A 15,247-nucleotide genomic window follows, 5' to 3' on the forward strand; every position below is an offset into this window, starting at 1 on the left:
GCTAAAACACCAATGAAGCCTGATGACATTATATTAAGTGAAGTAAGCCAATCAAAGGAAAACTATTACATGATTCCATTTATATGAGGTACCTAGAGTAGTCAAATTCATAGAAACAGAAAGTTGAAGGGTAACTGCAGGGACCAGGGGAGAGGGGAGAATGAGGAATTATTGTTTAATAGAGAGTTCCAGTTTTGCAAGGTGAAAAGTTTTGCAAGATGAAATACATGGATAGTGGCAATGGTTGCACAACAATGTGAATGTACCTAATGCCACTTAACTGTACACTTAAGAATGATTAAGATGGCAAATTTTATGTATTTGTAATTTACCACAAAAAAATTTTTTTAAAGATTGTACACCATGAACAGGTAAAATTCATACAGGGTATTGAAGGGAGTGTCAATATATAAAAACCAATCATGCTGGGCACCTATAATAGATTGTACACCATGAACAGGTGAAATTCATACAGGGTATGCAAGGGAGTCTCAATACATAAAAGCCAATCAGGCTGAGCACCTATAATCACAGCATTTTGGGAGGCCCAGGCAGGAGGATCACTAGAGCCCAGGAGTTAGAGACCAGTCTGGGCAGCATAGTGAGACACCATATCTACAAAAAAATTTTTTTAAGAAAGAAATTGGCTGGGCATGGTGGTGCATGCCTGTTGTCTGAGCTACTCAGGAGGCTGAGGTGGGAGGATCACCTGAGCCCAGGGGTTTGAGTGTGATCCATGATTGTACCACTGCATTCCAGCCTAAGTGAGAGAGGAAGACTCTGTCAAAAAAAAAAAGAAAGAAAGAAGGAAGGAAGAATCAATGTAATACACCACAATACACAGTCATCTCAGTTGATGCAGAAAAGCATTTGACAAAATTCATCACCTTTACATGATTTAAAAAAAAATTCAACAAATTAGGAATAGAAAGGAATTTCCCAGTCCTGATAAAGGGCATCTACAAAAAACCTACAGCTAACATCATACTCAATGGTAAAAGACTCAAAGTCTTCCCCCAATATAAAAAACAAGAACGACAAGGTGATTGCTCTTCTACTCAACATTTGTAATCTAAGTTCCAGACAGAACAATTAGCCAAGAAAAATAAACTGTATTCCAACCAAAACAAATAAAATGGCATCCCATGTTCATGGATTTAAAGACTTAATATTGCCAACATAGCAACAATATCCAATGCAATCTAGATATTCAATGCCATTCGAAATTCCAGGAGCCTTGTTGACAGAAATGGAAAAGCCAATTCTCAAATTCGTATGGAATTGCAAGGGGCCAAAAAACAGCCAAAATTATATTGAAGAGAACAAAGTTAGAAGATTCACACATCCCAATTTCAACTTAATACAAAGCAATGACAGTCAAAACAGGATAGCACTGACACAAGGACAGACATATGAATCAACAAAATAGGACTGAGAATCCAGAAATAAATTGATGCATCTATGATCAACTGATTTTCACCAAAGGTACATAGAATACTCCATGGGGAAATAACTCTTTTCATCAAACGGTGCTGAAAAAACTAGATAGCCACATGTGAAAGAATGAAGTTGGACTTGCCCCTGATACTATATTTTTTAATTACCTCAAAATGAATCAAAGGGTTAACTGTAAAACCATAAAGGTGGCCAGGCATAGTGACTTGCACCTGTGATCCCAGCGCTTTGAGAGGCTGAGGCAGGAGGATCACTTGAGGTCAGGAGTTCAAGACCAGCCTGGCTAACATGGTGAAACCGTCTCTACTAAAAATACAAAAATTAGCCAGGCGTGATGGCACACGCCTGTAATCCCAGTTACTCAGGAGGCTTGAGGCAGAAGAATTGCCTGAACCTGGGAGGTGGGGTTTGCAGTGAGCTGAGATCACGCCACTGTACTCCAGCCTGGGCAACAGAGTAAGAGCCTATCTCAAAATAAATAAATAAATAAATAAATAAATAAATAAATAATAAGCTAAAAAACTATAACAGTATTAGAAGAAAACAGTGGTAAATCTATATAACCTTGGATTTACCAATCGATTCTTAGATATGGTATCAAAAGCATGAGGGTGAAACCCCGTCTCTACTAAAGATGCAAAAAATTAGCTGGGCATGGTGGTGCATGCCTGTAATCCCAGCTACTCAGGAGGCTGAGGCAGGAGAATTGCCTGAACCCAGGAGGCGGAGGTTGCGGTGAGCCAAGATCGCGCCATTGCACTCCAGCCTGGGTAAAAAAAGCGAAACTCCATCTCAAAAAAAAGAAAAATCAGTAAATTATACTTCATTAAAATTAAAAACGTTTGTGCATCAAAAGACACCATCAAGTAAGTAGAAAAACAACCCAACAGAATGGGAGAAAATATTTATAAATTATATATGTGATAGAGGTCTAATATTCAGATGATATAAAGAACTCTTACATTCAACAACAAAAAGACAAACAGCTCAATTTAAAAATGGGCAAAGAACCCGAAGAGACAATTCTCCAAATTAAGATATACAAATGGCATAAAAAAACAGAAGGTAAGTGTTAGTGAGGATGTGGAGAAATTAGAGCCCTCACATATTGCTGTTAGGAATGTAATGGTCAGCCACTGAATTTAAAAAGAAAAAAAAAAGTTTAGCAGATTTTTTGCCTCAAAAAGGTAATCATAGAATTATAATATGACCCAGCAATTTCACTCCTGGGTTCATACCCAATAGAACTAAAAACAGGCACTCAAACAGTTGTACACGAATGTTCACAGCAGCACTATTCATAATAGTCAAAAAAATAGAAACAACACGAATATCTATCAACAGATGAAAGATAAGCAAAATGTGTGTGTGTCTTTGTGTGTACACATACAATAGAATATTACTCAGCCCTAAAAAGGAATGAAGCACATGCTACCTGTAGATGTAACACCAAAACATTATACTAAGTGAAAAAAGCCAGGACAAATGGTCACATACTATATGATTCAATTTGTAGGAAATATTCAAAATAGGTAAATCCATAGAGATAGAAAGCAAATGGGTGTTTGCCAGGGGTTTGGAGGACAGCAAAATAAAAAGTGAGCATTTAATAGGTACAAAGTTTTCTTTGGGGATTACGAAAATGTTTTACAACTTGACAGATACGGTGGTACACAACATTGTGAATGTACCCAGGGCCACTGAATTGCACACTTCAAAACAGTTAATTTATGTTACATTAATTTCACCTCAACTTAAAAATGGGATGCTATGAAATAATCTATACATTTTGAGGACAGATGAGGAAAAAGAGAACAGAGACAGGAGACAGTCTTATAAATCAGCAACAAAATCCAAATAATAGGAGACTTGAGAAGTTGATTGAAGACTCTCAGGAGAAATTATTAATGATGTTCTACGTAGCTTTTCTTATTTTACGCAAAAAGCTGCCAAGTATTTTTTCTGAATATAAAAAATTTATCCACACTCACTGACATACAACTAAAAGCAACACATAAAACAGGGAAAGAAGGTTCAACTGAAAGCTAGGATCCTGCAGTTTTTTGTTTTTCTGTTTTTATTTTTGTTTTTGCGAAAAAGCGATTTATTAGAGGGGGCCAGAGGGGGACGGAGAGAGAGAGAGAGATAGCTCCCACATGGGAGGGGACCCAGAGAAGGGAATCCTGGATCCTGGGTTTTAATCTACCCTGCCTATCACATAAGTGGGGGAATAATTTAACTCTTCTAGGCCTCAGTTTCTTTAATTATAAAATGAGATGCAACTACTGCTAATAAAAACAATAATAAAAAATAGCAGCAATATTGAGAGCAATGTTTACATGCATTTACATACAGTGTGGTAGACAGAATTGTATTTTACATGTCAATGTTAACTAACTGTTAATATGTTAAATGCTAACACATTTAATAATCACAAACCCCCGTGAAATAGGTACTATTATTATCCCCACTTTAAAGGTGTGGAAACTGAGACACAAAGAGGATTAAAGAGAAGAGACACGCAGTCTGGCTCCACAGCCCATGTTCTTAAGAACCAGGCTATACTTGATGATCTCTAAGACCTTTTCCAATTCTAAAATTCTGAGTCCATGTACATTTAAGGCAATTTAAGGACATTATTAAGCCCTTCTGTTTCAGCCATCACTTAGCAATTAACATTCTTGAAATATGCTAAGAGCCTTGTTCTGAATGACATCTAACTTCACCAGATGTTCGATCCCAGACTTCTGATGAAGGATTATAATGGAAAGAAATGGCTCATTTGTATCTGGTTATCTGTGTGAGATACTGCCAAGTGCCAAAGAGCCCAGAAGAGATTTACATGTCACTCAAAATTCTTCTGAAGTCAGGCCTAACAATTCTTCTTCAAGGAATGGAATAGTAACCAGTCTGGGTGAGTGCCTATTAAACTTCTCAGGGAAACAGATAATTCCACATATCCAATGAGCAGGAGTAATTCCAGGCAAGTCAGGTGTATTTCTAGATGAGTGGTCAGCAAACTTTTTCCATAAAGGGCCAAATAGCAAATGTTTTAGGCTTTGCAGGCCACATGTTATCTCTATCACATATTCTTATTTTTTCTTTAAAATTCTTTAAAATGTAAAATCAGTTGCAAGCCACACAAAAACATGTGCTTGACCACAGTTTGCTTACCCCTGTACTAACTCATTGGATGAGTCACGTTTTAAAACATGTTACTATATATTTTGAGAGTTTTTAGCTATAACAACACAAGACTGTCCTTAACTTCATTAAAACTACAAAATTTATACAGGAAGAACCCAGTTAGTAGGAGAACTGACTAGGAAGCAAACAGCATTATACATACACTTCTATTATATATTATACACTTTCAGTGTTTACTGAAAACATAGATGGTGTTAGTCAATTACTACTACTGTCCTCACAAAGTACACAACCCAGTGAAGGTTCCAAGTAAGTAAAATAATACAAGAGTGCCATAAGAAAGGTTTTTTCAAAAGCTACAGGAGTTCTGCTGCAGTAAAGATTCCATCTAGTAGAACAGGAACATCAAAGGCTGCAGGGGTGGCAGTGTTTAGGATGGATTAAGTAGTACTGAAAAGTGAATGGCAGTGAAGGAAAGTCCCACACAGACTGAACACCTTTAGCCAAAGCATGACAGTAGGAAAACACAAGCTGCATTCAGAGAAAATTAAATAGTAGTCCAATTCGTTTAGCTTCAGTGACGTGGAAATTATTTGGATCCCTGGAGAGGGAAGTAGTGGGAGATACAGCTGAATAAGTAAGTGAGGAGGGCCAGAACACAGCAAGCCTTGAATACCATGCTAAAATGTAACAACCTACGGGCAGTAAGGACTCATGAAAGGTTTCTAACAGTTTGGGTTCCGATCAGAGCTAGATTTAAGGAAGGTTACTCTGGTATTGACAAATGTGATAAATTGGAGGGAGAAGACTGTCCAACTACCAGATAGGAGGCTACTATAAAAATTCATACATACTAGACATAATGAGGGGTCAAAATCCATCAATGGCAATGGTAATGAAAAACAACAAACCGAAAAAGAGACAGGAGGAGGAAGAAGGTGGGTAGGAGGAGGAAAAGGAAGGAGAGAGATACAAGCAGAGCTAGAACCCAAAGTACTATACGACTGACTGAGTTTGGGCTGATGGAGAGAAGGCGATCAGGCCAGAGATTTGGACAATACAAATCTAGCAGACAATACAAATTTATTCTATACAGTCTTTAAGCAAAGGCATAAAAAATGAAAGAGTGCTTTAGCAAGATTAATGAGGCAGCAGTAAGATAGAGTGGATACAAAGAGACTAGAGTCCACAGCCCCACCAGGAAACTACTGCAGCGACCCAGCCCTTTGGGAATGTTGATATGAGTTTGGATTACGGCAATGGACATGGAAAAGTAGCCACAGATACCAGAACTATTTCACAGAAGAACTCAGAAGAGTCTAGTGGCTGACTAAATAGAGTGGATAAAATTTTTTTTTAAATGTATCAATACTAACTATAAAATTTGAGGCCTGGATAAATTAAAAAATAGTTAATAACGACGTGGAAAACTGGAAGAGAACGCAATCCTGGAAAGAGAAATGAAGAGCTCCATTTAAAGTATAATAATTTGGCAGGTGTCTATGCAGAAATGTCAGAACCTACTAAGACAGAGAATCAGAATTTTGAGTAACACGCTATACCAGGGTTCTCAGCCCCCAGGGCAAGCATCACCACCTAAGCTCCACCTCCTGTCAGATCAGCGACACCATTAGATTCTCACGGGAGCTTGAACTCTACTATAAACTGTACATGCAAGGCATCTAGGGTGTATACTCCTTATGAAAATCTAACTAAAGCCTGATCATCTGAAGTGGAACAGTTTCATCCTGAAATCATCCTCACCCCCATCTGTGGAAAAACCTGTCTTCCATGAAACTGATCCCCGGTGCCAAAAAGGTTGGGGACTGCTGAGCTATACTGATGACAACCAAGTGGTGTACTCCAGCAGAATTTCTAATGATCTGCTGCTACAGAAGCTTCCTTCACTCATTTGACAAGTATTTACTGGATTATTATATGTCATTAACAGTGCTAAGTGGTAGGGATTAACTGGTGAAAACAGATGCTGTCCCTACCCTCATACAGTAAACAGTGCGGCAGGTAAGAGACATAAGCAAATGGCCAATCAGAATATAATAGGATAAGGGTCAGTGACGAGGGAAATGTAACACAGGTGCTATGGAAGCATATGAAAGGGATATATTCACATTGGATTTAAGAGGTACAACACAGAAAAACCTTCCTATGGAAATGGGGCCTTAGCTAAAACTGATGTGAACAAATCTTAGCCTAAGAGTGTTGAGGATGGAGTGTTTACAAATAAGAAATAGCAAGACCTCATAAGCCATTAATTACTGAGGACAAATACTGCTGACAAAATTTGAATAAAGGAAGAATATGATCAACATTTTAGAAAGATAAATCTGGCTATAACGTCAAGAACCAAGAAAAAAGTAGATATTTAGCAGTCACCATCAGTAGTGATTGAAGCACAGAAGAAGGGACTCAGGACAACTCTATGTTCTGACTTGAGAAAGTAGGTGGATCGTGGTACCCCTCACTTCACTAAGAAACACAGAGGAAGTGTTGTGAGAGGGGAAGGGGAATTGAACTCAGCTTGAGCTATGGAGAGCACGTGTATCTCTGAAACATCCAGGCAAATTTGACACATGTCTAGATACATGGAAATCTAGACTGGAGGTGTCTATCTGGGAGGAAAGCTTTTCCCAGCAGGACTTGCCAGTGTTCTATATTTATTTATGAAACCGTTAAGTGAGCTTTGAAAGTAGTCTTCTTCTACTTAACCTAGGTAAAATAAGAAATCTTGATGGGCAAGGGAAAAAAAAAAACAATGGCTCATTCTACTACTTGAGCACATTTTCAGATGCAATGAGTAGACTTTTTAAAAATACAGTGCTGCCAGGCGTGGTGGCTCACGCCTGTAATCCCAGCACTTTGGGAGGCCGAGGTGGGTGGATCACGAGGTCAAGAGATCGAGACCATCCTGGTCAACATGGTGAAACCCCATCTCTACTAAAAATACAAAAAATTAGCTAGGCATGGTGGCACGTGCCTGTGATCCCAGCTACTCAGGAGGCTGAGGCAGAAGTATTGCCTGAATCCAGGAGGCGGAGGTTGCGGTGAGCCGAGATCGCGCCATTGCACTCCAGCCTGGGTAACAAGAGCGAAACTCCGTCTCAAAAAAAAAAATAAATACAGTGCTTTATTTGTATGACTACAGCTGCCTAATGAATCAATAGAAAGCCCGTGTTCCTAGATGTATATGTTCATTTGGACATTAATAACACTTTTAGGTGTCAGTGAAGTCTAAGCCGAATGAAACTGTGCACATATCTCTGTTAAGCATCATCAAGCCTTAGACACCCCTGGCTCTGAGATCTGATGAAGCCCAGATGCTAAGTTGTTAAGGAGGGAAGGTGAAACCTCTTCTTAGACAATTAACCTGAGCTGAATGAGTACGTCCCTGTAGATTTGGCCCAACGTTTGAGACAATAGAGGATGTTTTTCCTCTCCTTTGAAACAGGGAGAAACACTGAGACATAAGAATAACGTTATTTAGCAAAGGTATACAGATCCTGAAACTAAAATTAATGATTTTAAATGTAAACAGAGATGATGTTTTTGTTCATATTTCAAATATACTCGGAAAATAATCACAATCACAGGCACACACTCCAAGTATGAAGTGGACTAAGTGCCTTCAATGCTACTCCATGACATGAGGACTGAAAGTAACACTGCTAAAGTAGCCATCCCTTAAGTAAAAAAATCTACCCTAAAACTGAGATGGGAACAATGTGATCCTAGTAGACTTCATTCACTCATGGAAAAATATTCCGTAAGCGAAGTCTATTCCCTGAGACTATAAAACTGAGTAAGGCATAACCTCAGCCCTAAAGGAGCATACGCCTTGATAGGAAGAAAGGATGTATGCCCAAATTACTGTAACTGTGAGAGAAGAGAGTAGAGTAGGAAGAGAAGGCAACAGTGACAGCATGTTAACTAGCATTCGTGGAGAGAGAAAAAAGGAGAGTGAGAGAAGATTTCCAGCTTTGTATAACAGTTGAAACAGAAATTGACTTATAGGATAGGGTGAGATAAATCATTACAAATCTAAAAAAGAATAGTGAAAACAAGTTTTTAAAATATTAAACAAAACAAAATTTTTAACTCTCTGAATCCCCTGGTGAGAACAAGTCAAGCTCTGTTCTGTTTACCTCTCAAGAATCTAAAACATCTATATGAAGAACCATAGTTGGCTTTGAATTTTACAGTACTAAAGTTCTCAAAAGCTCCAAAATTGTGCTAAGGAGACAAGATCCTCCAAATTCATAACAGGAAACATGGCATTTTCCCAGATTATTCTCTGGCTTCAATGAAGAGAGAGAATGGGGACCACACTGCAGCAGCAGGATTTATAAACATGAATTACGGGATAAGATGACTTTCCAAACATCTGTCAAAAGCTAACTCGATCCAAGAGAAAAGGGGGAAAAAAGACTCAGAGGGAAGCCAAATATAGTGACTAATGTGTGGAACTTTTGTGGACTTCAGTGGGTTGATGGTCTTATGGGCATTGCATGTCCACTCTACAATAATAAATACCCAAATCTGTAGAATAAAGCACTTTGATACTGTTCAAAGTGTTTGCATGTGTACTCTCATTTGATTCCCACATTGCACAACTAGTTATGCTTTGTGCTGGTTAAAGTGAAGGGAGAGCCTTGGTACGTTATCACACTATATGAAGTGGGAAGAAATGTACAGAAGCCATGCAGCATAGTGGTCAAGAAAACAAGCCTTCAGATGAATCAGACCTGGGCTCCATTCATGGATCTGCTACTTATCACCTATGCAATCTTGCTTGGGTCAGGAGTTTAATGCTTTCTTCTAAGGTACTTCACTCATAAAATGAGGATAACTACCTCATAGGGCTGTTACATACAGATTAAATAAAAATACGTGACCTATCTGGAATAGTGTCTCATAGCAGGCACTCAGTAAATGAAAACTGGCAATGGTAGTTTTTAAAAGCTCTGTATTCCTGAGAGGAGAAATAGGAAAAATATTAAAAAATAAAATCGGTGGTGTTGGCTCACGCCTGTAATCCCAACACTTTGGGAGCCTGAGGCGGGCAAATCACGAGGTCAGGAGTTCGAGACAAGCCTGGCCAACATGGTGAAATCCCAGCTCTACTAAAAATATAAAAATTAGATGGGCATGGCAACACGTGCCTGCAGTCCCAGCTACTCAGGAGGCTGAGGCAGGAGAATCACTTGAACCTGGGAGGCAGAGGTTGTGGTGAGCAAAGATCACGCCATTGCACTCCAGCCTGACAACAATGAGAGACTCCATCTCAAAAAATAAAACAAAAGCTCTGTACCTACCTAGTCTAATACTGATGGCATGGAATCACACCAGCTCAAATAGTTGAAAAATAAACTTTTACCCTGGCTTTAACCTGGGCTCAGATCTCTAGATCCTTCTTCCTTCCTTCCTTCCTTCCTTCCTTCCTTCCTTCCTTCCTTCCTTCCTTCCTTCCTTCCTTCCTTCCTCCCTCCCTCCCTCCCTCCCTCCCTCCTTCCTTCCTTCCTTCCTTCCTTCCCTCCTTCCTTCCTGAGACGGAGTTTTGCTCTTGTTACCCAGACTGGAGTGCAATGGCACAATCTCACCTCACCTCCGCCTCCTGGGTTCAGGCAATTCTCCTGCCTCACAGCCTCCTGACTAGCTGGGATTACAGGCACACGCTACCATGCCCAGCTAGTTTTTTGTATTTTTAGTAGAGATGGGGTTTCACCATGTTGACCAGGATGGTCTCGATCTCTTGACCTCGTGATCCACCCGCCTCAGCCTCCCAAAATGCTGGGATTACAGGCTTGAACCACCGCACCCGGCCTCTAGATGCTTTATGATAAAGCAAGCGGTTATTATAAACAGCCCCTGAGGGCTGGCCCAGTCTCTGTTTCTTCTGTTTTGTAATGGGGCGAGGGGGAAGAAAAACTAAACAGAATATGCATAGGAATGGGCTTTTTAAATGATTTTCCAACTTTTCCTTGATAATGTACTGAAAGACCTGGACAGAAATATACCATATTCAGCTCTCTTGTTAAAATATAGGCTTTATTTGGGACACTTAATCCCTACTTCTGAACAATGTTCTGCTTGTGTACTATGTGGGACGTGCTTTGGAAACAAGTTAGTATCCATTAATATGACTAACAAGAGGAAATAACCATCCATTTAATTTCTCAATTCTACAAAGTTAACTACATGGAAATCTCTTAACTTGTCTGGGTTTCAGCATCTTCATCTGAAAATGAAAACACTACTACTTGCCCCCGTAAGATGCTACAAGTTAAAGAAGGTATCTCTAACAGTATATAATCATAGTTAGTGAAATTAAATGATGGAAGAAACCTCACACAGAAATTAAATGATGAAAATCTTCTATCCCATCACCTCTTCCCAGGTGACATGGTATAATGAAGAAAGTGCTTATAAAGAGGGAGAGATGTGTTCTGATCCAGGTTTGCCACAACTCATCCTAATATCTTGGCCATTCGTTTTCATTCCGAAGGTACTTACTATATACCTATTAGATGCCTGCTACTAGATACAGTTTGTACCTTCTAGAAAGAGAGACAGATATACAATTCAAAAAATTAGAATATACTCAACAGCTACTAACAGAGGTACGTCAAAAGGGCTTCAGGAGCAAAGAGAAAGGGGCGATTTATTGTATAGAAATGACTAAGTCATGGAGTGAAAGGAAGTCACTTTGCCTCTCTGTGACTCAATTTCCTTTAAGCAAATAATAAAAATCATTATTTTCCCTACCTTCCTCTAAGGTTGTTAAAAGGATGGAGTGGAATTACTTACAGGCAAATCTCTAAAGATTAAAGAGCTATGAATGTAAGTATACAGATATACAGAGATCTATAAATTATAGTAGCTGGGCATGGTGGCTCACACCTATCATCCCAACACTTTGGGAGGCCGAGACCAGCAGGAGTTTGAGACCAGCCTGGCCACCTCTACTAAAAAAAAATATAAAAATTAGCTGGGTGTGGTGGCGGATGCCTACAATCCCAGCTACTTGGGAGACTGAAGCAGGATAATCGACTAAACTGAGGAAGCAGAGGTTGCAGTGAGCCAAGATCATGCCACTGCACTGCAGCCTGGGTGATAGAGTGAGACTCTGTCTTAAAAATAATAATAAATAATAAAATAAATTACAGCTACATCTAATTTATCATCCGTAGCATGGAGCTAACTTGCCATGTCAAGTTCAACAGATCATGAGCCCTCTGAACCTTATCTATAAAATAAGAGTATTGAGCTAGATAACTAATATTCCCTGCAGTGTTATCCAGCTAATTAGATTTTCTGACTTTTGAGATATGGAACCTAAAACTAAGAGAGGTTAAGTGATTTGTTCAAGGAACACAGTACCAGAACAAATTGAAAAATATAAAACAAGGAAGTTTCATCTGTGCAGGTTTTCAAAACAGATCCTGAAACTTTTTATACCTAAATCTTCAATCTCAGCCTATGTACTTGAGACAGTCAAGCTATATGGTTATTTTTGTGAAATTTGTCGCCAAATTGCTATTTCAATATCCTGAAATATTTCTTTCATTCACAAAGATTTGCTCCTTTTGACTTGGATTCTATTCCTGCTCTAATTTTTTCTATTAAAATGAGAAAATATTGCCATCTACTGGACTCTAAAGATATTACTGCTATAGCTTCTAGTCAGAAAAGAATTCTTACTGGTCTAATGCTTTTGCAACTTATCAATAGTACTACAGTTGGAGTGATTATACTACTATGAGTTACATAAAAATAAATACCAAAAGTTGAGGTTGGAGGTAATCCAGGGTGGGACAAATACCATCTACTCAAGATTTTTATTCTAAATTATTGCTATGATAGCCCTAAATACAGCAGGCATTCACCTGCATTCACTAACAAAATTTTATTGAGCGCCTGCTACACACCAAGCACTGTTCTAGAGATACGGTGTTAATACAATGGTAAACATTAGAGATGTAATTCCTTTTATCATAGGATTTAGAGCCTCGTGAGTAGTAGTTGCCAGGAGTGCCTATAATTAAACTCATATCAATCTGACTCCAATACCCATATTCCTAATGATTAGGACTATGTATTCAGCCAAAGTAGCTGTCAGCAGTCCCACAAAAGAAGAGTGGTCATCAAAAGGAAATTCAGGCAAAGATAATCTTACCTTTATACGTTAAACGCAAAATCCTGAATGGGAATCTAAATATTTCCAGCTTACTGGCTCAACAGCCTTTTTTTTTCTCACCCTCTCCTAATCACCATAGTAGCAGTTAAACACACCTAGAAAACCCACGTTGAAATCTCTCCAGACCACCCAGCCTTATTTACCAACCGCCATCCACAACATCAAGGTATAACAAAGCTCCTCTTTGCTTCCCAATAGTCACCAAACATTAAAACCTCTGCCTGAAGGGCTCTTCAAATTATTTAAGTTTCTGCTAAAACTAGCCTGCATTATCTGCAAGACGCAAACAACTGACACCAAAAACAATTTTTCAAACTAAACTCCTTTGTAAACTGGATGTCTTCTGGAATATATGCTATCTTATCTCCTCAACAAAGAAAGTAAGTATGAATCCATGTCTTATACTTTTATCCCACAGTACCTAGTTTAATAATGGGCTTGATATTTTTTTAACAGAAAAAAAATCATGAATCACTTTTACAACTAATATAAAAATCTGCATCATCACTTATTCAAATTCTCTTTTGTCTGCATTGCTATTAAATAATTAAGGTTGCAGTATCTGGCTGGGTGTGGTGGCTCACGCCCGTAATCCCAACATTTTGGGAGGCCTGGGTAGGAGGATCATTTGAACCCAGCAGTTTGAGACCATCCTGGGCAACACAGTGAGACTTCATCTCTATTTTTTTCTTTAAAAAAAAAAGAGTGCCACATTTGTATGACAAATAAAGACCATTTTGCTACATAAAATTAGCAAGAATATATCATTCCCTAATAATGCCAGGAGAGGTTTGTGAACAAAGGATTAAAATCCACAGTATTTATTTTAATGTTTACATGTTTATCTGCTAGATTACTGTAACCATGTTTGCCTCTTCCATACACCCCACAACAGCAGAAAAACATCCATTTGCTCACCATTGTGTTCTCAGCACCTGGAGTACAGTACAGTGGCTGCCACACAACAGGCGCTCAATAAAGTGTTGTTGAATAAATGATGTACTCTAAGCAACAGCATTTCAGACAACCAAGAGCTATGAAGCAACATGATCACTAAGAACAAATAATGCATAGGGCTAATAGGTAGCACACCATACTAGCATAGAAAAAGCATAGGTTTTAAAGGCAGGCAACCTGAAATCTCAGTTTAGATACTTTCTAGATGTATGAACCTTTGAAGGCCATCACTAACAACCTTTTTCATTATCTATAAAACGGACAGGACAAAACACACCGCATTGGTTTGTGGCTAGTATTAAGTGGGAAAAGGACATGAATCACCTGGCACAGTAGTAATAGATACTTAGTAAATATGAATTCGCTTCCCTTTCCTTTCTCTAATAACCTTTAGATGTAGAGATAATGCTGACCATAAAACAACCTGATTCATAGTTTCTTGAATGTATTGAAAATTATAAAAGATATCTGAAACATTTAATAAAACTGTATAGCAGTTTATCAAAAATCACCATCCTTTCTTAACCCCTAAAGAATTATGTAGAATAACAGAAAACAGCTAGTTTCAGATTTCCTTTAGAAAAATTAATATAATCTGGATTTAGAAAAGTTGGACTGGATGGTTATGTGCCTTACAGAATGAGTTTTCACATTAAAAAACATTCACCTTAAGCCACACTAAACAACAAACTTAAAGCATGATTCTATCTACACAGAGCTTTTCAGGATTATATCTACCTGTACACCTCAAAGCACATCTGCACTAAACAGAACTCATAACTCTTACCTTATGTTCAAATGGAGCACCATAGTAGCCGTCATTCAGCCCAAAAATTATTTCATTTTGGTTTCGGGCATGAATCTAAGGGAGGAGGAAAATACAGTATTTGTTATTTTTTATTCCAGTCACATTTTAATATAACTAGAGAATGACAGTTATAACAAGATCTACTTCAATACTGAGAAACAGGCTAACTACTTCTAAACATACTAGCAGAAAACCAATCACTATTCAAAACACGAGGTGATCAATTCCGCATTTCCTGCTTTAGTCAAAGGCCTTGCAAAACTATCACATGCGATCACAGGCATCATCATTCACACATTTTCCACAAACATTTCTTGAGGTTGTTACAGAATGGCTACTGCTGAACAACAAGGCATTCAGAGGCATATTATACACTCTCCGACCTCAAAGAAAACACAATGTAGTAAGTCTAATACTTTTTTTTTTTTTTTTGAGTTGGAGTCTCACTCTGTCACCCAGGCTGGAGTACAGTGGCATGATCTCGGCTCACTACAACCTCTGCCTCCCGGGTTCAAGTGATTCTCCTGCCTCAGACTCCCACATAGCTGGGACTACAAGCACACGCCACCATGCCCAGCTAATTTTTGTATTTTTAGTACAGACAGTGTTTCACCGTGTTAGCCAGGATGGTCTTAATCTCCTGACCTCATGATCTGCCTGCCTCGGCC

General features: G+C 38.6%; 1 protein-coding gene across 14 annotated transcripts in view; it reads right to left on the bottom strand.

The window, feature by feature from the left end:
* The window catches only part of UVRAG (UV radiation resistance associated), a 319,164-nt gene that overhangs the window by 235,779 nt on the left and 68,138 nt on the right, over positions 1 to 15,247 (bottom strand). For all 14 annotated transcript variants that reach the window (XM_078340195.1, XM_078340191.1, XM_035265389.3 and 11 more), the window contains one exon: positions 14,559 to 14,633. In XM_078340195.1, coding sequence (XP_078196321.1) covers positions 14,559 to 14,633 — 75 coding nt within the window. The remainder of the gene's footprint in view (positions 1 to 14,558; positions 14,634 to 15,247) is intronic.

The sequence above is a fragment of the Callithrix jacchus genome, chromosome 10, assembly GCF_049354715.1.
Source record: "Callithrix jacchus isolate 240 chromosome 10, calJac240_pri, whole genome shotgun sequence".
In the NCBI taxonomy this organism is placed as follows: Eukaryota; Metazoa; Chordata; class Mammalia; order Primates; family Cebidae; genus Callithrix; species Callithrix jacchus.